This window comes from Hyperolius riggenbachi, chromosome 1, assembly GCF_040937935.1.
Source record: "Hyperolius riggenbachi isolate aHypRig1 chromosome 1, aHypRig1.pri, whole genome shotgun sequence".
Lineage (NCBI taxonomy): Eukaryota > Metazoa > Chordata > Amphibia > Anura > Hyperoliidae > Hyperolius > Hyperolius riggenbachi.
Genome location: NC_090646.1, coordinates 618,464,740 through 618,488,358, shown reverse-complemented (window position 1 = coordinate 618,488,358; position 23,619 = coordinate 618,464,740). Strand labels below are relative to the sequence as shown.

General features: G+C 43.5%; 1 protein-coding gene across 8 annotated transcripts in view; it reads left to right on the top strand.

The window, feature by feature from the left end:
* Positions 1–23,213, top strand: part of NIPBL (NIPBL cohesin loading factor) — a 205,443-nt gene extending 182,230 nt beyond the window's left edge. For 5 of the 8 annotated variants that reach the window (XM_068250774.1, XM_068250739.1, XM_068250720.1 and 2 more), the window contains 9 exons: positions 6,848–7,021; positions 7,397–7,587; positions 9,446–9,553; positions 9,829–10,029; positions 11,709–11,855; positions 15,353–15,639; positions 16,197–16,371; positions 16,926–17,111; positions 22,049–23,213. In XM_068250774.1, the coding sequence (XP_068106875.1) occupies positions 6,848–7,021; positions 7,397–7,587; positions 9,446–9,553; positions 9,829–10,029; positions 11,709–11,855; positions 15,353–15,639; positions 16,197–16,371; positions 16,926–17,111; positions 22,049–22,411 (1,832 nt within the window). In that variant the 3' untranslated portion in view covers positions 22,412–23,213. Of the gene's footprint in view, positions 1–6,847; positions 7,022–7,396; positions 7,588–9,445; positions 9,554–9,828; positions 10,030–11,708; positions 11,856–15,352; positions 15,640–16,196; positions 16,372–16,925; positions 17,112–21,633; positions 21,699–22,048 lie in introns of those variants that run through there. The other 3 variants (XM_068250765.1, XM_068250748.1, XM_068250756.1) reach the window with 2 other exon arrangements.
* The last annotated feature ends 406 nt before the right edge of the window (positions 23,214–23,619 follow it).

Below are 23,619 nucleotides of genomic sequence, written 5' to 3'. Positions count from 1 at the left end.
CCCAAACACACTGATCTGCCCCCCCCTGCCCCCTGATCGCCCACAGCACCCCTCAGACCCCCCCCCCCTGCCCACCCCCCAGACCACCATTTGCACACAATCACCCCCCTAATCACCCATCAATCACTCCCTGTCACTATCTGTCAACGCTATTTTTTTTTTTAGTCCCTAAACTGCCCCCTGCTCCCTCCTGATCACCCCCCCCACCCCTCAGATTCTCCCCAGACCCCCCAGACCCTCCCCCCCCCCCCTGCGTACTGTATGCATCTATCCCCCCTGATCACCTGTCAATCACCTGTCAATCACCTGTCAATCACCCGTCAATCACCCGTCAATCACCCCCTGTCACTGCCACCCATCAATCAGCCCCTAACCTGCCCCTTGCGGGCAATCTGATCACCCACCCACACCAATAGATCGCCCACAGATCCGACATCAGATCACCTCCCAAATCCATCGTTTACATCTATTCTCTCCTCTAAACACCCACTAATTACCCATCAATCACCCATCAATCACCCCCTATCACCACCTGTCACTGTTACCCATCAGATTAGACCCTTGCGGGCACCCAATCGCCCGCCCACACACTCAGATTGCCCTCAACCCCCCCCCCCCCTTATCGATTCGCCAGTGCATTATTTACATCCGTTCTTCCCTGTAATAACCCACTGATCACCTGTCAATCACCCCCTGTCACTGCCACCCATCAATCACCCCCTGTCACTGCCACCCATCAATCAGCCCCTAACCTGCCCCTTGCGGGCAATCTGATCACCCACCCACACCAATAGATCGCCCGCCGATCCGACATCAGATCACCTCCCAAATCCATCGTTTACATCTATTCTCTCCTCTAAACACCCACTAATTACCCATCAATCACCCATCAATCACCCCCTATCACCACCTGTCACTGTTACCCATCAGATTAGACCCTTGCGGGCACCCAATCGCCCGCCCACACACTCAGATTGCCCTCAACCCCCCCCCTTATCGATTCGCCAGTGCATTATTTACATCCGTTCTTCCCTGTAATAACCCACTGATCACCTGTCAATCACCCCCTGTCACTGCCACCCATCAATCACCCCCTGTCACTGCCACCCATCAATCAGCCCCTAACCTGCCCCTTGCGGGCAATCTGATCACCCACCCACCCACACCAATAGATCGCCCGCAGATCCGACATCAGATCACCTCCCAAATCCATCGTTTACATCTATTCTCTCCTCTAAACACCCACTAATTACCCATCAATCACCCCCTATCACCACCTGTCACTGTTACCCATCAGATTAGACCCTAATCTGCCCCTTGCGGGCACCCAATCACCCGCCCACACGCTCAGATTGCCCTCAGCCCCCCCCCTTATCAATTCGCCAGTGCAATATTTACATCTGTTATTCCCTGTAATAACCCACTGATCACCTGTCAATCACCCATCAATCACCCCCTGTCACTGCCACCCATCAATCACCCCCTGTCACTGCCACCCATCAATCAGCCCCTAACCTGCCCCTTGCGGGCAATCTGATCACCCACCCACACCAATAGATCGCCCGCAGATCCGACATCAGATCACCTCCCAAGTGCAGTGTTTACATCTCTTCTCTCCTCTAAACACCCACTAATTACCCATCAATCACCCCCTATCACCACCTGTCACTGTTACCCATCAGATTAGACCCTAATCTGCCCCTTGCGGGCACCCAATCACCCGCCCACACCTCAGAACGCCCTCAGACCCCAGCCCTGATCACCTCGCTAGTGCATTGCTTGCATCTATTTCCCCCCTCTAATCACACCTTGAGACACCCATAAATCACCTCCTGTCACCCCCTAGCACACCTACCCATCAGATCAGGCCCTAATTTGCCCCGTGTGGGCTCCTGATCACTCGGCCAAACCCTCAGATCCCCCTCAGACCCCCTTCCGATCACCTCCCCAGTGCATTGATTGCATCTATTTTCCCCTCTAACCGCCCCCTGAGACACCCATCAATCACCTCCTGTCACCCCCCTAGCACTCCTATCCATCAGATCAGGCCCAATACATCCTGTCATCTAAGAGGCCACCCTGCTTATGACCGTTTCCACAAAATTTGCCCTCTCATAGACCACCTGTCATCAAAATTTGCAGATGCTTATACCCCTGAACAGTCATTTTGAGAAATTTGGTTTCCAGACTACTCACAGTTTTGGGCCCGTAAAATGCCAGGGCAGTATAGGAACCCCACAAGTGACCCCATTTTAGAAAGAAGACACCCCAAGGTATTCTGTTAGGTGTATGATGAGTTCATAGAAGATTTTATTTTTTGTCAAAAGTTAGCGGAAATTGGATTTTTATTGTTTTTTTTCACAAAGTGTCATTTTTCACTAACTTGTGACAAAAAATAAAATCTTCTATGAACTCACCATACCCCTAACGGAATACCTTGGGGTGTCGTCTTTCTAAAATGGGGTCACTTGTGGGGTTCCTATACTGCCCTGGCATTTTAGGGGCCCTAAACCGTGGGGAGTAGTCTAGAAAACAAATGCCTCAAAATGACCTGTGAATAGGACGTTGGGCCCCTTAGCGCACCTAGGCTGCAAAAAAGTGTCACACATGTAGTATCGCCATACTCAGGAGAAGTAGTATAATGTGTTTTGTGGTGTATTTTTACACATACCCATGCTGGGTGGGAGAAATCTCTCTGTAAATGGACAATTGTGTGTAAAAAAATCAAAAATGTGTCATTTACAGAGATATTTCTCCCACCCAGCATGGTTATATGTAAAAATACACCACAAAACACATTATACTACTTCTTCTGAGTACGGCGATACCACATGTGTGACACTTTTTTGCAGCCTAACTGTGCTAAGGGGCCCAAAGTCCAATGAGTACCTTTAGGATTTCACAGGTCATTTTGAGACATTTGGGTTCAAGACGACTACTCACGGTTTAGGGCCCCTAAAATGCCAGGGCAGTATTGGAACCCCACAAATGACCCCATTCTAGAAAGAAGACACCCCAAGGTATTCCGTTAGGAGTATGGTGAGTTCATAGAAGATTTTATTTTTTGTCACAAGTTAGCGGAAATTGATATGTATTGTTTTTTTTTTCACAAAGTGTCATTTTCCGCCAACTTGTGACAGAAAAAAAATCTTCTATGAACTCACCATACCCCTAACGGAATACCTTGGGGTGTCTTCATTCTAAAATGGGGTCACTTGTGGGGTTCCTATACTGCCCTGGCATTTTAGGGGCCCTAAACCGTGAGGAGTAGTCTAGAATCCAAATGCCTCAAAATGACCTGTGAATAGGACGTTAGGCCCCTTAGCGCACCTAGGTTGCAAAAAAGTGTCACACATGTGGTATCGCCGTACTCAGAAGAAGTAGTATAATGTGTTTTGAGGTGTATTTTTATACATACCCATGCTGGGTGGGAGAAATCTCTCTGTAAATGGACAATTGTGTGTAAAAAAAATCAAATAATTGTCATTTACAGAGATATTTCTCCCACCTAGCATCTGTATGTGTAAAAATACACCCCAAAACACATTATACTACTTCTCCTGAGTACGGCGGTACCACATGTGTGGCACTTTCTTGCACCCTAAGTGCGCTAAGGGGCCCAAAGTCCAATGAGTACCTTTAGGATTTCACAGGTCATTTTGCGACATTTGGTTTCAAGACTACTCCTCACGGTTTAGGGCCCCTAAAATGCCAGGGCAGTATAGGAACCCCACAAATGACCCCATTTTAGAAAGAAGACACCCCAAGGTATTCCGTTAGGAGTATGGTGAGTTCATAGAAGATTTTATTTTTGTCACAAGTTAGCAGAAAATGACACTTTGTGAAAAAAAACAATTAAAATCAATTTCCGCTAACTTGTGACAAAAAAAAAAAATCTTCTATGAACTCACCATCCTCCTAATGGAATACCTTGGGGTGTCTTCCTTCTAAAATGGGGTAATTTGTGGGATTCCTATACTGTCCTGGCATTTTAGGGGCCCTAAACCGTGAGGAGCAGTCTTGAAACGAAATTTCTCAAAATGACCTGTGAAATCCTAAAGGTACTCATTGGACTTTGGGCCCCTTAGCGCAGTTAGGGTGCAAAAAAGTGCCACACATGTGGTATCGCCGTACTCAGGAGAAGTAGTATAATGTGTTTTGGGGTGTATTTTTCCACATACCCATGCTGAGTGGGAGAAATATCTCTATAAATTGACAATTGTGTGTTAAAAAAAGAAAACAATTGTCATTTACGGAGATATTTCTCCCACCCAGCATGGGTATGTGTAAAAATACACCCCAAAACACATTATACTACTTCTCCTGAGTACGGCAATACCACATGTGTGGCACTTTTTTGCAGCCTAACTGCGCTAAGGGGCCCAAAGTCCAATGAGCATCTTTAGGCTTTACAGGGGTGCTTACAATTAGGCACCCCCCAAAATGCCAGGACAGTGAACACACCCCACAAATGACCCCATTTTGGAAAGTAGACACTTCAAGGTATTCAGAGAGGAACATAGTGAGTCCGTGGCAGATTTCATTTTTTTTTGTCGCAAGTTAGAAGAAATGGAAACTTTTTTTTTTTTTTTGTTACAAAGTGTCATTTTCCGCTAACTTGTGACAAAAAATAAAATCTTCTATGAACTCACCATGCCTCTCACTGAATACTTTGGGATGTCTTCTTTCCAAAATGTGGTCATTTGGGGGGTATTTGTACTATCCTGGAATTTTAGCCCCTCATGAAACCTGACAGGTGCGCAGAAAAGTCAGAGATGCTTGAAAATGGGAAAATTCACTTTTTGCACCATAGTTTGTAAACGCTATAACTTTTACCCAATCCAATAAATATACACTGAATGGGTTTTTTTTTATCAAAGACATGTAGCAGAATAACTTTCGCGCTCAAATGTATAGGAAATTTTACTTTATTTGAAAACTGTCAGCACAGAAAGTTAAAAAAGTCATTTTTTTGACAAAATTCATGTTTTTTTTGATGAATATAATAAAAACTAAAACTCGCAGCAGCAATCAAATAGCACCGAAAGAAAGCTGTATTAGTGACAAGAAAAGGAGGTAGAATTCATTTAGGTGGTAGGTTGTATGACTGAGCAATAAACCGTGAAAGCTGCAGTGGTCCGAATGGAAAAAAAGGCTCTGGTCCTTAAGGGGTTTTATGACTGCAGTCCTTAAGTGGTTAAAAGCCATTTTTTTTTCTTTGAATTTTTTAAAATCGATTTTTTTTCAAAAACTACAAGTCCAATATGAAAAAAAAATTCGGGCTTGTTCAGTGGAAACACTGAATCTATGCCGTTCGTAAGTTCGGCGTTCTTAAGTCAGGGACTACCTGTATATTAAATATAAACCTAGAATCTATTAATATGGCATGTATGATCAATATTACAAACAAAAAAACAGTGGAATAGAAATCATTTGTGCCTGTGATTTGCCTGATTGGTGCTGGTGGGAACGCCGTGAACGGCACAAGCGATGTTTGCATAGCATTTATACTGTGTCCTCCATTTAAATGGTCACTTGGGTTAATCCCTGCTGCCATTCGTGACACTCCTAAATCTGATAGGAGACGATTAAGGAGATGTGATTGAACACTGCTTGCCAGCATTATTGCAGATTGTACTCCTTTGTATGAAATGTTACCCAAGAACCCCTCTGTACTGCCAACATTGTATCTTAAGCCTGATAGACACTTTCAGTTTTGATTGGCCAAACACTGGTCCAATTTTATCACCTCCATGTAGTAGGAGAGTATACTACTCAATATGCTGATATTGTTCAAAATCTATTGATCTCCATACAACATGGAGGTGGTAAATTTGGCAAATCATTGTCCAATCAAAATTGCGTGTAAGCGCTGTAACCATGGAGAGGACATTGGGGCACCAGCTGGAGCACTTGGAGCTGGTGAGTTAGCTTTCTCTCATATGTGTCAAACTTTATTGATACAAACACAGAACTTGCTTAAAGTGCATCATAAAAGCAATTCAAATTTACATGTATTGCAAACATGCTGGACTGCCATAAGGTCGACCTCAAACGCGCTCACACACACACACACACACCGCATCATCAATTGGTGGCTACCCTTCTCTAAGAACCGGCCCTTGTACCCTCTGAGCCAGAGATGCCTCTGAGTATCTGTACTGCATGTGTAGAGCAATTGGTAGTAGCAAAATAAAAGCAAAGGGCGCACAAGGGGAGGAGTTGTCGTGGTTTGGCCTTCTGACCTGCTGGATTTTTTGACCCGTAATGTACCTATTTTTTAAAAAACCCTAGAGATCATCATTAGGTCGCAACAATGTTGATGGTATTCCTCCTAGTGCTGTATTATTTCCACTCCCCCTACAAGAACCTTGTGCATATGTGTAGTAGGGGGATTAATTTGGGACAGAAGGGTAATGCAAAAACTGTCATTATCACTACTACATAGTGTTTGTACAAAGTGATTCAACACTCCAGAGTAATCCTCTGCCTCTGAAGTCCAGTATGCTCACTGCTGGTAGAGCTATTGTATGCCCAATTTTGCTTCGAGTATATTCGAAGCAAGGGACAGTCCAGTTTACCTTACCTTAGGTGGGGTGCAAGAAGTCCCAGATAGGACAAATTTAACTTCTTTCCCTTTCTTTAGATATCCTTTTTTTTTTTTTTTTACACAAATCCTTATGGGGAAATTCGCTTTTATATGAGTGTTTTGGATTACAAGCATGTTTCCGGAACGAATTATGCTTGCAAACCAAGGTTCCATTGTACTGTCATTTGTGATGATGTCCTTTTTACTTTGTTTTTAAAAAATATGTATTGTATTAATGTGTGTGGTTGATTTTTACAGGGTTTACATTTATTCAACACCCGATTCTCATGTTTGAGGTGGAAGTGAAAAACCTGTACAATAACCTCCTGTCTGACAAGAACTCCTCTGTGAACCTTAAAATCCAAGTTCTGAAGAATCTGCAGACGTATCTGCAGGAGGAGGACACACGGATGCAGCAGGCAGACAGAGATTGTAAGTTGTGATTGGCTGGTCTTTGTAGTTGCCACAAGAGATTTAACCAAGGGGGTCAGTCGGGAGCCAAGTATGGACACCTAGTGTTAAGGGGCCCATGCACTGAACCGATTTGAGGTCGATTTCAATGGATCTGACATGCTGGAAAATCTAGGTCGATCTGTTGAGATTGCTTATCATTTTGCATTGGACCTAATGGAAATCTGATGGCAAAAAAAGGCCATCAGATCGATTTTCAATATATTTCATACTAGTAAAAAATGTTCCTAAACACATCAGACAGATCAGAAATCTATCTGATGATCTATCTGCTGCTAATCTAACGACTGTATGCCCACCTTTAGTGCTGACTGCAATGTCTTGTTTCAATTACAGGGAAAAAGCTCTCGAAGCAGGAAGATCTGAAGGAGATGGGAGATATTTCCTCAGGGATGAGCAGCTCCATTATGCAGCTTTACCTCAAACAGGTCTTGGAGTCGTTCTTTTCCAAGCAGTCTAGTGTGCGGCACTTCGCTCTTAATGTCATCGCCTTGACTCTGAACCAGGGCCTCATCCATCCTGTGCAGGTGAGAAACCAGCTGACTGCCCACTTACAGCCCGGGGATAATAGCGACTATGGAGGGGGCTCCATTCCCAAAGGGGATATAGCATTTTTGCTACACTCCTTTATCATTTGATTTCCAAAAAGAAGTGAGCAAATTTACTATCTAAGTAGAAAATCTTTTCATTCAGTTGATTGGGTTGACGGAGCAGAGGCAGGTCTGGTGGGCTATTTTTAGATGGGTGTCCTGTTTCAGCAGTACAGAAAAGTCCCCAGGATCTGGCTCCGTCGGGCATTTGCCTGGCCCAAAAAGTACAACCCGCACCTTCCCAATCTGGTGTAGAATAAAATACTTTATGAGCACGTGAGCGGCGTCTTCTAGCCTTCCTGAAACTCCTAGTGGCTTTCCAATGTCCTTCGTGGACGTCTCCCGGCGAGTCACCTGACCTGAGGTATCTACTCGGGCACACTAATTAGTTGATACTTCCAGGTGCCTGATCCAGATAACTAGGGCTTTGCTGTATTATGTAATACCTTGGCCACATATGATTTTGTTTCCGCAAGTAGTTTGCAAGAAAGTTAAACTTGTCCCACCCATCCCACTTGTTCAGCATCCTCCATTGCTGGAATGGGTGGCCTCTTTCTGACCAGTAGTGATGCCAGGAAAGAGAATGGTAGGAAGTCAGACGCATAAAGCGTACCTTATGTTTACAAACCGAGCAATAAGCTAAAGATGAAAGCAACTGGTATAGTTGTATGTATAAAAAGTTGACATTTTTACCTCACTCCACAGACTTCACACCCAGATTAAAGAAGCAGTAAAGTGTTGTACCGTGTTAGCCATGAGTAAAAGCAAGAAGTTTTGAATCAGGATGATACCATTTCTTGGCTAACTTAGAGATGGATAAACAGTGAGCTTTCAGCTTATAAAAAGCCTTCGTCGGACTGGTTCCAGATTAAAGAGATACTAAAGTGAAGAAGCTGCTTCAGTTTTATTAGATATCTAAGTAGTGGGAAGGCTCTGGATACCATAGAGCCTTCCTGATCCTCAATCCGTCACGTTCTTGTGCTGTCATTGGTAGAATTTAGTTCAAAATTACCAGGGCTGTGGAGTCGGTACAAAAATCATCCGATTCAGTTTATGAAACCTTCGACTCCAGATACCCAAAATTACTCAGACTCCGACTCCTTAGCCTAATACTTTAGGACTGTGGAGTTGGTACAAAAATCATCTGGCTCTTCAGTTTATTGAATCCAACGTCTCCAGGTACTCAAAGTTGCTTCAACTCAGACTCCACAGCCCTGAGAATGACCTAGGATCATCCTATAAGCAATAACATTACAACCTAACAAATGTTTTCTGCATTAATAGTGAAAAGGACTTATGCAGCAAAGTCCCTGATATCCGTAATTCAGGCAAACGGAAGTCTGACCTAACCGACATGCCTGAGGGATAACGGGGACCTCTTTTAGGGGGCTTTTTGTGGGTGCTGACAGGCAGATACTTACCGAGCCTTCAGCAATGGCTGGCAGTCTCCCTGTACCTCCTTGCGGGCTCCTAGCAGCTTATGGCGTCTGTGTACGGAAGCCGGCGTGTTGCATGACCCAATGCGAGTCAGCTGATACTCTGGCTTTCGTGCACTTTGGAAGCCGGAAAGACGTTTTGGAGCCTGCGGGGAGATACAGGGAGACTGCCACACATCGCTGGAGGCTCGGTAAATATCTAAGGGGGGAGTTTGGCAATATTTGGGCACAGGTATTCGGCATCAGCAATCCCCGCCAGTGCCAGATACTGGGGACTGTGCTGTAGCGAGAATGAAGTGCGATGCCGAGCCGCCGGATTCTTTGACTACATTGATCCTCTCCTTTTGCTACATTTTCAGTGCGTGCCATACCTGATTGCTATGGGGACCGACCCTGAGCCATCCATGCGGAACAAGGCAGATCAGCAGCTGGTGGAAATTGACAAGAAATACACTGGATTCATCCACGTGAGTACAGCACACCCAGTTCTGTCATGGTGGACTCCAGTCCATGTCTAATTATATACAGTTACATGATGTGACATGGTCGTGTTTTTCATGTAGTCCATGTGATTTATTTAACCACTTCAGAGCACAAGTGGTTAAATAAATCACATGGACTGCGGTCGCAAAGAGGTGGTTAACCACTGCCGTCATGTGATCTGACAGTCTTGTGATATGATTTGTACCTCCACATTGTGGTGGTATTGGTTGCCCTGTAACGCTGTTCTGTTCTGTTTCAGATGAAAGCGGTGGCTGGCATAAAGATGTCCTACCTAGTGCAGCAAGCTATCATTTCAGACTCGAAGCGCGTGGTCCGTGGCTTCCGGCAGGACGAGTCCAGCAGCGCCCTGTGCGCCCACCTTTATTCCATGATTCGTGGGAATCGCCAGCACAGACGAGCTTTCCTGATCTCATTACTCAACCTGTTTGATGATGCTGCGGTAAGCACAAACACCCTGCAACCTTTCAGCCTGTGCTGCAGTGATTAAAATGGTGCTGAAGTCTCTGGAATATAGAACATGCAGTATTTGCTTTCTTGTTTTAAAAATGCCATTTGCCTGGCTTTTGTTGAGTCAGATGCATCACAACAAGCATGCAGCTAGTTGAGTGAGAGCACATTATGGTCCTTCAGAACACACTAGAGACAGAGGATAAGCTGAGCAAGTGGCATTTTTAAAACAAAGTTAGCAATGGCACCCTTCATGTTCTGCCTTTAGTTTTCTCCTATAGGGTACCTAATCAGTTCGGTTATATAGAGTACATAGTCAATGACCTGCCCGGTGCCCAGAATTATCATGTCCCGCAAAATGGAGCACTCCACTGCTCACAACGGACATTGATGAACAGATTCTATACTTAGGATCTGTCGACGTCTGTTGATCCGTAGCTTTCCGATGGGGGTAAACAGTGATTCGGAGTCCAGTGTGAACCAGACCTTATTGTCATAGTTTATTTATGAAAAGCCAACATATTTTGCAACACTGTAAATAAATGGCTTTTGTTAATGTAAATGCAGTATAATCTCGTGATAGTAAACTTCAAAGGACTGGGAAAAGTGGTTTACGATATCAGAAGTTTACTATATAAGAAATTGTCCGAGAAATGGCCCAGCATGCCCTGGTGCATTCTTTGCTGCAATGCACCATTTCTGTCCTCTAATTGGAGGTACAGTACAAGCACCTTCACTTTTGATAAACTACAAGATTAGGTATACCTTAAGGCTGCATAGCCAGGTTGGACAAATCACTGGTACAGTATCCAGGACTCCTTAAAAGTTGCAGCCGTCACTGAATAGGGGCAGCCACTCGCTTCCTGTGAGTGGCACCGATACCTCCACGGGCGAGTCTTGCAGCTCGTTTCCTGAACAACTTTCTGCTCACACTTGGGCCAACCATGCAGCCTCTCTTCAAAATGCAGCCAATCATAAGTCACTCGCATCTGTAATATGATCTGATACCTCCGCTGGCTGGACTTAGCACTCTCCTCTCCACTGGCATTAGTTTTGCAGTGAGTAGGCCTGCTCTGATCTGCACTGCAAGTGAAAGTAGCCTGTACTGCGCTCCACAGACAACCAGTAGCATGATCGCTAACAAGGGAAGAGATACCCGGGAGTGCATAAAATCCAGTGGGAGGACTGTGACAATACTTTTATTAGTGGTTGCAACGTGGAAGTGGTAACACTGCATTCTCTTTTATGTTCACAGTATTCCTCATTTTTCCCAGGCTGCATATTTGTACAGTACTGTATATCCAATGCTAGTGCTATTCTTCATCTCTTACAAATGTTATTAGGCATCAACTCACCTGCAACCAGCGTGAAGAGAGCAGCCGACAGCCGACCACACTGACAAATAACGCATGCCCCGGCCACTGTTTACTATATCCAGAGTCAGCATCACATAGGGGCCAAAAACCGTTTACTATAACAGAGGTCTTATTTATATCAGAGTTTACTATACCAGGCGTTGCTCCCATAAACGTACAATGGAGATTGTTCGGGACCTGGCGAGGTAGTTTACTATACTCTGTTTACTACACCAGAGTTGAGATAATACTGTGTTCAGGCATTTTATGTTTAGCCTTGTACTTTGATGTATGCAATCATTTTCTTCTTTTACAGAAAACGGATGTGAATATGCTTGTGTACATAGCGGACAATCTAGCTGCTTTTCCATATCAGACGCAAGAAGAGCCTCTGTTTATTATGCATCACATAGACATCACATTATCAGTTTCCGGTAGTAATCTCCTGCAGTCATTCAGAGAGGTGAGTTGGGCCCCATTTACACTTAATCAGTTAGCAAGCGTTATTTTTTTTTCTTCTCTCTAGCAATGCATTGTGAAAAAGATTTCAGTTAAAATGCATTAAGTGTGAAAGGTGCCATAGGAAAACATGGGTATTACTTTGAAAATCAGTTGTCCTTTCAGTGATAACTGACAGCAACTGATTAAAGTGAACCTCCGGACTAAAAATCTACTCAGCAGAACTGAAAAGGCTTGGTGTTTCTTTTAGGGCCTGTTTCCACTACACACAGATTGGATGCAGAATGGATGCAGAAAAACTGACTCCAATGAATGCCTATGGGCCTGTTTCCACTAGACGCGATTTTTCTGATGCAGATTTTCCCATAGGCATTCATTGGAGTCAGTTTTTCTGCATCCAATCTGCGTGTAGTGGAAACAGGCCCTAACAGTTTCACAGCATCAGAACGTTTTTTTCTTACCAAAGCATCATTTTTAGCTGCATTTTTAGCTAAGCTCCACCCATCAAATGACCTGCCCGGCAGTTTTTCCCTGATGCTGTGCAAAGCATGATGGGATTTCTTATGTTATTCACGTTGCCTAGCAACTGGGAGGGGTGATCAGCACACAGGACAGTTGGAACTGTGTCTCATGCTCCCTGTCACCTCCTTTCAACCAAAAAGATGGCTGCCCCCATGAAATCAAACATTTGCCTGTTCTTTTAAAACAGTGAGGGTAAGAGATTATATTACCTATCTATTTTACTTAACATAACTAATGTAACTTAATGACAGTATGTTTGTTTAGGCTGTAGTTCCTCTTTAAGTGTAAATAGGTCCTTAGCCCAAACGTTTCCTTTCAAGTAATGTAAAGCATTCCCAAGCAGCTGGTAACTGCTGTGCACTGCAGCAGGGTCGTGCATCATTTTAGCATTCAGATACGCAAAAGTTTATTTATTTCAGTAATTCAACTTAAAGAGAGACTGAAGTGAACAAAAATTGCTATTTTTACCTTCTAGTTTGCTTCAGTACTCTCATTAGATTTAACCTCCGCATCCCCGCCGCAAAACAAGGGCTTTAGACCCCCCAAATCCCCGGGGGGCAATCCGGCCGGCGCTTCCTGAAAGAGACAGAGCTTTCAGCTGCAGCTCTGCCTCCACTGATGTCAATCGCCGCCTCTCCCCGCCCCTCTCACTCTTCCTCCGCAAAAAGGGGCGGGGGAGAGGCGGAGATCCGCACGGCGATTGATGTCAGGAGAGGCAGAGCTACAGCAGATATTTCTGCCTCTCAGGGCAGCACAATCCACGACCAAGATGGTTGAGGATGTTTGCCCCGGGAATTGGGGGGGTCTATATGCCTGTCACTAGAATGCACCTATCCCTATCTGCCTGTCACTAGAATTCCTATCCCTATCTGCCTGTCACTAGAGTTCACCTATCTATATCTACCTGTCACTAGAATGCACCTATCCCTATCTGCCTGTCACTAGAATGCACCTATCCCTATCTGCCTGTCACTAGAGTTCCTATCCCTATCTGCCTGTCACTAGAGTTCACCTATCTATATTTGCCTGTCACTAGAATGCACCTATCCCCATCTGCCTGTCGCTAGAATTATTACTATTTATATAGCGCCTACCTCTTCCGCAGCGCTGTACAGAGTATATCGTCTTATCACTTAACTGTCCCTCAGAGGGGCCCACAATCTGATCCCTACCGTAGTCATCTGTATATGTATGTATCATAGTCTAGGGCTAATTTTTCGGGGAAGCCAATTAACTTAATACTACAAGACAATCTCGTCACGCTAGGTGTCCACCCGTCCCTACGCCGGTGGATCACAGACTTCCTCACCAACAGATCTCAGGTCGTCAGGGTAGGAACTATCTCCTCACTACCTAGAACCACCAATACAGGAGCCCCACAAGGCTGTGTCCTGTCGCCATTTCTGTTCTCTCTGTACACGAACAACTGCAGATCCTCGTCAGACTCTGTAAAAGTAATCAAATTTGCAGACGACACAACCATCGTCGGTCTGATCACCAATAACGATGAGGAGGCGTACCGCCACCAGGTCGACAGTATCTGCCACTGGTGTAGAGTGAACGGATTGGTCCTTAACACAGCAAAAACTGTGGAGATGATCATTGACTTCAGGAGGCGTGCTCCCACCTTACCTCCAATGCGTATTGACGGCAAGGAAGTGGAAAGAGTTCCCTGCGTCCGCCTTCTGGGCACAACCATCTCCAGTGACCTGAGGTGGAAAGCCAACACTGCCTCTACACAGAGGAAAGCCCAACAGAGACTTTTCTTTCTTCGCCAACTAAAAAAGTTTGGTATGGCCCCAAAACTTCTGTCTAACTTCTACTCTGCTACAATTGAATCTGTCCTATGCACTTCCATCCTGGTCTGGTATGCCGGCTCCTCCGCCAGCGACAGGCTCAAACTGCAGAGGATCATCAGATCAGCAGAGAGGATCATCGGGAAAGCCCTTCCTACTCTGGACCTCCTCTACCACTCCAGGCTGAACACCAGAGCATTAAAGATCACCAACGACCTCTCGCACCCAGGCCACCGCTTTTTTAGTCAGCTTCCCTCGAGCCGAAGACCCCGGTTCTGGTCCATCCTCACCAAGACCTCGAGACATAAGAACAGTTTCTTTCCCTCTGCTGTCAGCCTTCTGAACTCTCTCTCACGAATTTGCCCATCCCCAACCCCACCCTACAAACTCAAGCCACACTATAGCACGCTGAACTGAGGCACACTGCACATGGACGGTGATCTAGCTCCAGAGTACTTTCTGCCTGTTCTTTGGATGTATTTTTTGATTTCTGTTTTTCGATTTGTAAATGATGCTTCACTGTGTTCCCCTGCATCTGTTTTTGTTTTTTGGTTCCTGCATGTTCCATCCTGTATCTGTATTTGTATCTGTATCAGTCCCCTGTACGTGCCAAGCCCAATTCCGGGCACGACCCAGTCGTGCTTGGCGAGAATAAAGATTCTGATTCTGATTCTGATGTGGAAGGAAGTCGGGGTGCCCAGAGGAAAACTACAAAGACATGGGAGAACATACAAACTCTGTGCAGATAGCGCCCTGGCTGGAATAAGAACCGGGGATCCAGCGTTGCAAGGCAACAGCGCTAACCACTACACCGCCGTGCACCTATACCTATCTGCCTGTCACAAATGTGTCTCTATTACACGTAAATTGTTGGGCAACATCCCTACCAAAGTGATCACTGCAGAATGCACTGAAATCCCTGCACAAGAAATCCAATAGGAAAAATCACAGCCTGCTGAATCTGCTTATGACTTAATTCTGGTGTAAGACGGGCAGTAGGGTTCATTGCCACAATAGAAGCTATCAAGGGATCTCAGTCACTCAGGAGGTCTGTGAAAGTACCTGTCTAAGGGTTTCCGCTCACATATAGATTTCATTATACATCATTCATACATTATTGTTTTTTTTAGCATTTGGTTTAATACCTCCAAACTGAGCTTATATTTTTCCTTTTTTTCCCTAGTCCATGGTGAAAGGTGAGACATCCAAGAAAAAAGCAAAGAAAGACTCATCGGAAGAAGAAAACAGTAGCAGCGAGAGTGAAGAGGAGGTTAGCCGGCCGAGGAGAACGCGGACGAGGCGGGCAGCCGCAGAGTCGGATTCCGATGACGAGGATGACGTGGATTATGTCCTCAGCTGCTTGCCACAAGACGCCGCACCGCTCATCGAGTTTGCAAACTCTTCACAAGGAATACTCTTACTGTTAATGTTGAAGCAGCATTTAAAAAATCTCTGTGGATTCTCAGACAGGTAAACGCAGTAGCGATAGAAGTCTTAGAACTTTCAATGCAATTCACTGTGGTGGCCTCATATTGTACACCAGATCCTGTATACAGTCACTACTGCATGTCCATTTAGTGACAGAGCTGCTTACTATTCAGTCTTGCCTCCTCAGCAGCACTGGCTGCTCTCACCAATGGGTGAGTATGGTCAACAACCTCCCCAAACACGCTCCGGTCAATTTCCAAATCGGTTAAGGACTAAACTATCCTTTAAGTAGAGGGTTAAAGAATGGTGAGGTTTATTTAGATGGAAGTAGTGTGACACTGATCAGAAGCGGTGTTGGTGATCCGCAGTAGTCTACAGAGGCAGGAAATGTAAGGGTAGCGCAGCGTCTGCAGGATCGTGGCTCACAGCTCTTTTGGTGCTCAGTCCAGAGATGTTGACCTCCGACTGACATGGATTATGCTGTAACCTTTTGTATTAAGTTATTGAATAACCCTTTTCATTTCATATATGCTACATTGTCACTATAACAGTATGCTTTTCTTGTATTCAAAATCTTTTTTTTTGTATCCCTTATCCAGTAAAATCCAGAAGTATTCTCCATCAGAGTCCGCAAAAGTATATGACAAGGCTATCAACCGGAAAATGAATGTCCACTTTCATCCTAAGCAGACGTTGGAGTTTCTCAAGAGGGACATGACCTGCGCGAAGCTCAATGATGACATCAAGAGGACTATCGCAAAACAATACCTGGATGTAAGTGTTGGGTATCTGTGTATCTAATGGTTAGGAGTGGATGATTAATATTCCTATAGCAGTGATTTGTCCGGTGCTGTTCAGAGAGCCGTTTAGCAAATAAACAGTGATGAAACGAGGAAGGAGCCCTGTATGACAGGTTTGGCTTTCCTCCTTCAGCCAGAGACAGTTCATGCACACCAGACTCATACTGATGCCTGTACAGACATCACATGTCTTTGTATACTTTATAAGTCTGTCTGGTACACAGACACTTGCCACTAGTGGTTGCAGCTCTGGCGTTTTGGGTCCGCCAGGAGAAAAGTACAATATAAATGTTGTTTGTTTCATCTATCTGACGGAAAATAGCATTGTGTCAATCTGTCATTTTTATCGGATCGGTTGTCCGGAGTGTTTCATGTTGAGCATTGGTTTATGTGCACCAGACCTTCAGTCTACACAGCCACAGTACTTGCCACTCATTTCCTATCCCACCTCTTCATGCTCTGTTTTCATTGTATGTTGTCTCCAGCCCACATCCTCATGCCCTGTTTTTATTATATGTTCATTTCTAGTTCAAGCTGTTAATGGAACACTTGGACCCTGATGAAGAGGAGGAGGAGGGAGAGGTCTCGGCAAGCACAGATGCCCGAAATAAAGCCATTACCAACTTGCTGGGAGGTAACAGCCCCAAAAATAATGTGGCTGAAACAGAGGAGGAAGAAAGTGATGGTGAGGAGAAAGCTGGGGGCACTTCAGGGGTAAGTAGCCATGCTGTGACTGTTATATGAATGGTCCTGTGTAGATTTATGAAGACTGTCTCCTGTATTTGGTGGAATCGGCCATCTGGTGTATTCCAGCATTGTGCACACGGATAGATTGCTTTGATGCCTTCTGTGCCCACAAATATGGCTGCCAGCTCTGCCCACAGGTGACTGGTCCCTTCATGTATAACTCAATGTATAGTATTGAATTATGTGTTGCCTTATCAGCAGTTGGATAGTGAAATACTATGGCTTTGGTGCAATACAGAAAGTTCATATTTAAAGTGAGCTTGTCTCCAACTGTTTGAGTGTTATAAATTGCACACTCCCTGCTCTCATTGGCTAGGCAAAACTGACGCCCACTAGTATTTTCAACAACACCACATGGCTAGAGATAGTGAGATGGCAAATGGGAGCAGCTTCAATGGGGGTGGGGGGGGGGGAGGAGGGGGCAGGAATGGTTTGATTTTAGCTCAAGTCTCATTCTATCAATAGACACCTGACCAGATTGGATATGGAGGCTGCCAAATGTATTTCCTTTTCAACAATACTAATTGCCTGGCTGTCCAGCTGATACTCTGCCTCTTAAGGTCCGTACACACGCCGGACTTTAGGCAACGACGGGTCCGTCGTTGCCTCCCGCTGGGTGGGCGTGCCAGCGACAGTCCGGCGTGTGTACGCTCTGTCGTCAGACTGATACGGCTGTTTCTGAGCGATCCGCCCGGCGGATCGCTCAGAAACAGCCGTATCAGTCTGACGACAGAGCGTACACACGCCGGACTGTCGCTGGCACGCCCACCCAGCGGGAGGCAACGACGGACCCGTCGTTGCCTAAAGTCCGGCGTGTGTACGCTGCTTTAATACTCTGTCATAGACCCTGAACAAACATACAGATCAGATGTTTGACTGCCTGACCGCATTTTCCGCATGCTTGTTTCAGGTGTGTTATTCAGACATTACTGATGCCTGAAAGATCAGTAGGACAGCCAGGCAACTGGTATTGGTTAAATGGAAATAAATACGGCAGCCTCCATATCCCTCTCAGATCAAATGTCCTTTATAGTACGCATATAAAGAGAGGAACATGGAAGTTCCATTGCTGAACTGCTTCTAATAATAGTGTTTGCCTGATGATCCTCTGGCTACGACTTTCACTTATCCACTGATCTGCAACAAGCATGAAACTTATGAAAGCCAAAATACCTGAGCTTAAAGGACACCTGAAGCAAAAGGTATAATGGAGGCCGCTATGTTTATTTCCTTTGAAGTAATACCAGTTGCCTGGCTTTCCTGCTGATCCTCTGCCTATAACACTTTTAGCCATAGCCCCTGAACAAGCATGCAGCAGATCAGGTGTTTCTGACATTTTTGTTAAATCTGACAAGATTCGCTGCATGCTTGTTTCTGGTGTATGATTCATACACTACTGCAGCCAAACAGACCAGGACGACAGCCAAGCAACTGGTATGGCTTAAAAGGAAATAAATATGGCAGCCTCCATATTGTTCTCACTTCAGGTGTCCTTTAAATAGTTATTCTAGGTGAATTAAAAAAGTATTTTAGCCAGAAGATTAACATTTGTGTCTGCTTTAATAATTGTAGCTTGCTGATCTTTTTACATGTTTACTTTTAAGAATCCTTATTACTGTGACCCTGTTACTTTTTCACACACAAGCTGGAAGTGACAAAACAAACGTTTAGCGGACTCCAGTTTTAATCACTCTGCCTCAAGCACCTGTTTATACTGGTTGTGGTGCACACAGCACTGCCTTGTTATTGCTTTTGTTCAAGGAAAACTAAGCTTAAAATCTACTGATGAGATAAACAATTGTACGCGTCCTCCCACGCCTAAAAATCACCTTTTGTATAGAATCCCACAGTTTTATAAGCTAAAAAAGTTGGTTTAATGTTTTACTGTCTCGGCTGAATGACAGATTTTCACAATCTTTTTAATACAGTGCTAAAATATGAAAACTGTTGAAGGAACTATGCTGAAAATAATATAATGAATAAAATAGCTTACCTCGCTCTGAATTAGTCTGAAATATAGCACAGGTCCCAACATCTTTTGTTCTGTCTGCTGCGCTCTGCGGAATGTTTACTAAATGTTCCAAAGCCAGTACAGTTGATACCCGCTTTGGATGCACCTGCATAATGCTCTGGGTGGCAGAATTTCCACATAGCTAATCAGCCTAGGCTGAGCATCACTGGGAGGGGTGGGGCTACATACCAGTATATAGATAGAGGAAGTGTTTCTGATCCTGAAACCAGAAACATTAACAGAAAAGTGGGTATCCTGAATAATTTACTGCATTCTACTATTTGTCACTACAGTGCCTCTTTAACTTTATAACCTGCACTCTGAAATTGTTCTCTGCCAGGAAAGAGTTTTATGACTCTAGTTATCAGTGAGGGTTACGCTATAGTCCCATTAAGTCCTGATTAGAGAAAACTATCTCTTGCATACCTGAATGTTTAACTCTTTCAGGTAGAAAAAAAAAGGAACGCAGCCCAGTCATTTGTATGGTTGACATTGTAGATACACTTCTATCTCATCATGTCACATCGGCTCAGGAAATGTGTCACACAATTCAGCAGGGTGCATTTTCTTCTGTTACAGCTCAGTGCCGCCATCGGTGTGAGCTCTGCGCTGTGTCACACTACTGCTTATATAAACGCCCCTTAAAGTGAGCCAAGGTAGTTGAAGATGACCAGTTGCAGTATTGCATACAACACTTCAAACGCAACTAAAAGGGGTAGATCTTTTTCCCAGCCATATCTAGTCAGACTAGCAGCAGATCGATCATCAGATAGATTTCTTCTCTATCTCATGTGTTTAGGAACATTTTTTACTAGAATAGAATTCCAATAGATTTCAGTTTGAAATCTATTGAAAATCGATCTGATGGCATTTTTTTGCCATCAGATTTCCATTAGGGACAATGCAAAATGATAAGCAATCTCATCAGATCGACCTGGTTTTTCCACCCTGCCAGAACGATTGAAATCAATCGAAATCGGCTGCCCAACGGTCGATCGGTCAACCGATTTGCGATCAATTGATCGGCCAGAAAATCGGCTATGTGTATGGGCCCCTTTATGCAGAAAAACAGTTTGCCTAACCAGCATTAGCAATGAAGAATGAGCTTTTTCTGCCTGTTCTTTGCCTCTGTTTATCTACACATGCCTGTGTCTGAGCAATATGGCATTTTGGCTTGGGAACCACAGCTGGACTAAGGAACCATTGTGTTACTCAAATATTAGGTTGCTTTATCATGTGTGAAAAAGTGATTGGGTCTAAGGACTTGTATTGTTAGATGTATTTCTAGATGTTGCGCATTGTGTGCCAGCCATTTATAATGACTCGTTATACATGTCTGATAGTAATCTGTTTTGCAGTAACCTTAAAGTATAATATGTATTTTTTAATTTTTTTTTTATAATGTTGGGTTGGGGATGTGCATGCCGAAAAATGTGTTTCGGTTAATCCAAACCTCTGGGATGCCTCTGCTCTGTACCCTGAGTGTATGAGTCTTTGGTCTTTTCAAGCCAACCCTTGCTCTTTCCGCTTTGTCCTTCCTACCTCTAAGTCTGTTGCCAGCTTCTTACCTCCTAAGCTACAGCCTCCTTCGCTCCTCTGCCAGCAGCTGCCTGAAAGACCCTTTTGTGTTCTCTCCCTACTAATTCATGTTGTATGCATGGTCAATGGACAAGGCTTATACCTACTTCCAAATTACCTCTTACCTGGCTCTTTATGATCAGTTCCAAGCCTCTGTTGCTAGAGCAGTGTCCAGCTGGGATATTCTAACAACAGAGGCTTGTCTTTTAACCGTCTCAATACCCACAGCACTGATCAGAATCCAGATTGGGGACCCATCAAAATTTTTTGAAACAAATTCAATCGACCTATTGGTCTACAACAGTCATTTTTCTATAGTGTGTCTACATTGTAGAGAAAGCCCTGTATTGTTGATTAAGACAACAGCCTGTTCCATACCATCGCTAGACTAGTGTACCTTGCCTTGATTATGTTAGGGTTTATGAGAGCTTTCATTGATTTGATATCATAAGCCACATGACTTCCATCGGGAAGATTACATTTGCTCACGCGATTGGCTGTTTTGAAGCTCCCATTAGCTTAACATTATTTTGTGCTGGACGGATGTGGATCGCACAAAGTGTGACCTACTTTTCCTTAACACTTAGCCAATTAAATGCATCAGGTGTTATATGTCTAATCAGTTTTTAAATGTAAAAATAAAAAAAAATAAAAAATAAATTTGCTGCTAGGAATTTATATAGTGTTTCGTAACGAAAAAAAAAAAGCACACTAAAAACCTGATGTATACATAACTGTGCCTGTGTTTTATAAGGAGTGACATGTGATTTATGATTGTTTGGTCCCTGTGCTGTGGTCTTTATTTTTTTTTTAAGTCAGGACTATTTGAATACATTTTGCTGTGGCGGTAAGAAGCGATTCCATAGCTAGACTTAACCTTTTATACATCTTTTTTTGTAGAAAGGGTTTAGCGGAAAACGCAAAAAAAAACGTAGACATTGAGATTTATCCAAAGTAAAAGGTAATTTTAATTTAGATTTCCTCTTCTATTCTGTCCCTATTTTTCTTTTATTTTTAATTTTTTTTTTTTTTTGCTATAATTTTTTTTTTTTTTTTTGGTAACACGTTTTATAGATTTTAATTTTGAATGCAGTAGCAGTAAAAGTTGGTGGTACACGTTTAGAGACCTGATGCTCCCTGGGCACTGGTGGTTAAAACTGCATCCCACGGGTGGACTGTGTGTGTTCGGGTGATTTCACCATGTGCCGGGGATTTTAGCACTTTTTGATGTTTCTTTTTGTTGATGATGATGATGTAGCAATTAAACCGATCTTCCATTTTTCTTTCCCTTATTGATACGTCCTGCTCCGTGCAGTTAAGAAAATCAAAACGATTATCAGACTCTTCAGACTTGGGAGCGCAGATGAATGAACCCGTTGAAGCCCAGGATGTCATTGCAATTTGTTGTCCGAAATACAAGGACCGGCCGCAAATTGCAAAAGTTGTTAAGAAAACCAGCCACGGTTATAGCATTAAGTGGATGGCAGGCTCCTACAGTGGCACTTGGGCTGAGGCCAAACGGCGTGACGGACGAAAGCTTGTGCCTTGGGTCGATAATATCAAAGAGTCGGACATAATTTACAAAAAAATAGCTCTAACGAGCGGAAATAAGCTGACTAATAAAGTTGTTCAGACTTTACGATCGCTGTATGCAGCCAAGGACGGAACTTCCAGCTAATAATATGTTTGTATATTTGCAGCCAAATTTCCAGGAGGGCAAACACATAAAAAAAAAAAAACTTGAAATATCAACATTCTGGCAAAAATTTTAAAAAAACAAGAATTAAAAATCAGTTTTATGAAGCGTAAAGGATGGAACTTAGCCGCCTGAAGGAAATGTTTGGTAAACATTTTTGTGGGAGCTTCCTTCGCTGTTGTACAGCAGAAAACTTCTCAGTACATTTTTACTCCCACTGTATTATAGTTTAACAAAAAATTTGTTTATATCTTGAAGAATACTTTCTGTTTAAAAAAAAAACAAACCGACAAAAAAATTACAAAAAATAAACAAGTGAATGTTGAAAATTAGTCTGTTAATGTTCTTAATAAAGTGTTCTTGGAGTTTAACCTAGCAGCGGATGGCTTTCTTTAGCTTAGCCCGGTTTCCAGGGAAGCATCAGATTTTATTTTATTATTTTATGCTTTTATTATTTTTTTTTTTATTATTTTTTGTTTCCAGGCTGTAAAATGGCAGAATGTTCTGGACGTATATAATTTATTATGTTGGGGTTAAAAAGCATGCAGTATCTATGACCTATCTGCAGGAGACTATTTTTGATTTTCTTTTCTTTTTTCCCCCTCCCACCACCCTCCCATCCCCCCCCCCCCCCCTCTTTGTTTTTTTTCTTTTTATCTCTTTTTTTTTAATTTGTAAATGTAGAGTTTTGATGTACAAGGTCACCCTAAAATTATACACGAAAAGGGATCCCAGAATGCCTGCTGGCGACAATACTGCAATAAATTTTTTTACTTCTTTGTTACCTGTCTGTTTCCATTTGAATTTCTCAGATGTAAAGCTGTTTTAAGATCCGATTATATTATTTTGCAGTCTTTTATGTAAAAGTTACGTTTTTTGGACGCAAGGCATAAAATATTGTTTATACATTTTGTATAGCCTGAAATAACCGGTATCTTTATTTTCATCCCTTTTTAAAAGGGCATAGACACGATTTAACTCCCGATTTTATTGTATCTTGAAATACTTAGTGTTAACGATATGATTTAGCACTGTGCCAAACACCTTTTCAAGAATGTTTGATATAAAAAGAAACTAGTTTATTCCTTGTATGTTTGAATTTCTTTCGTTTTTTGGGGGGTGGGGAGCACACAGAATGGCTTCGATGAGAACTATTCATGTGGATAGAAAAAAAAATGCTTGGTCACTGC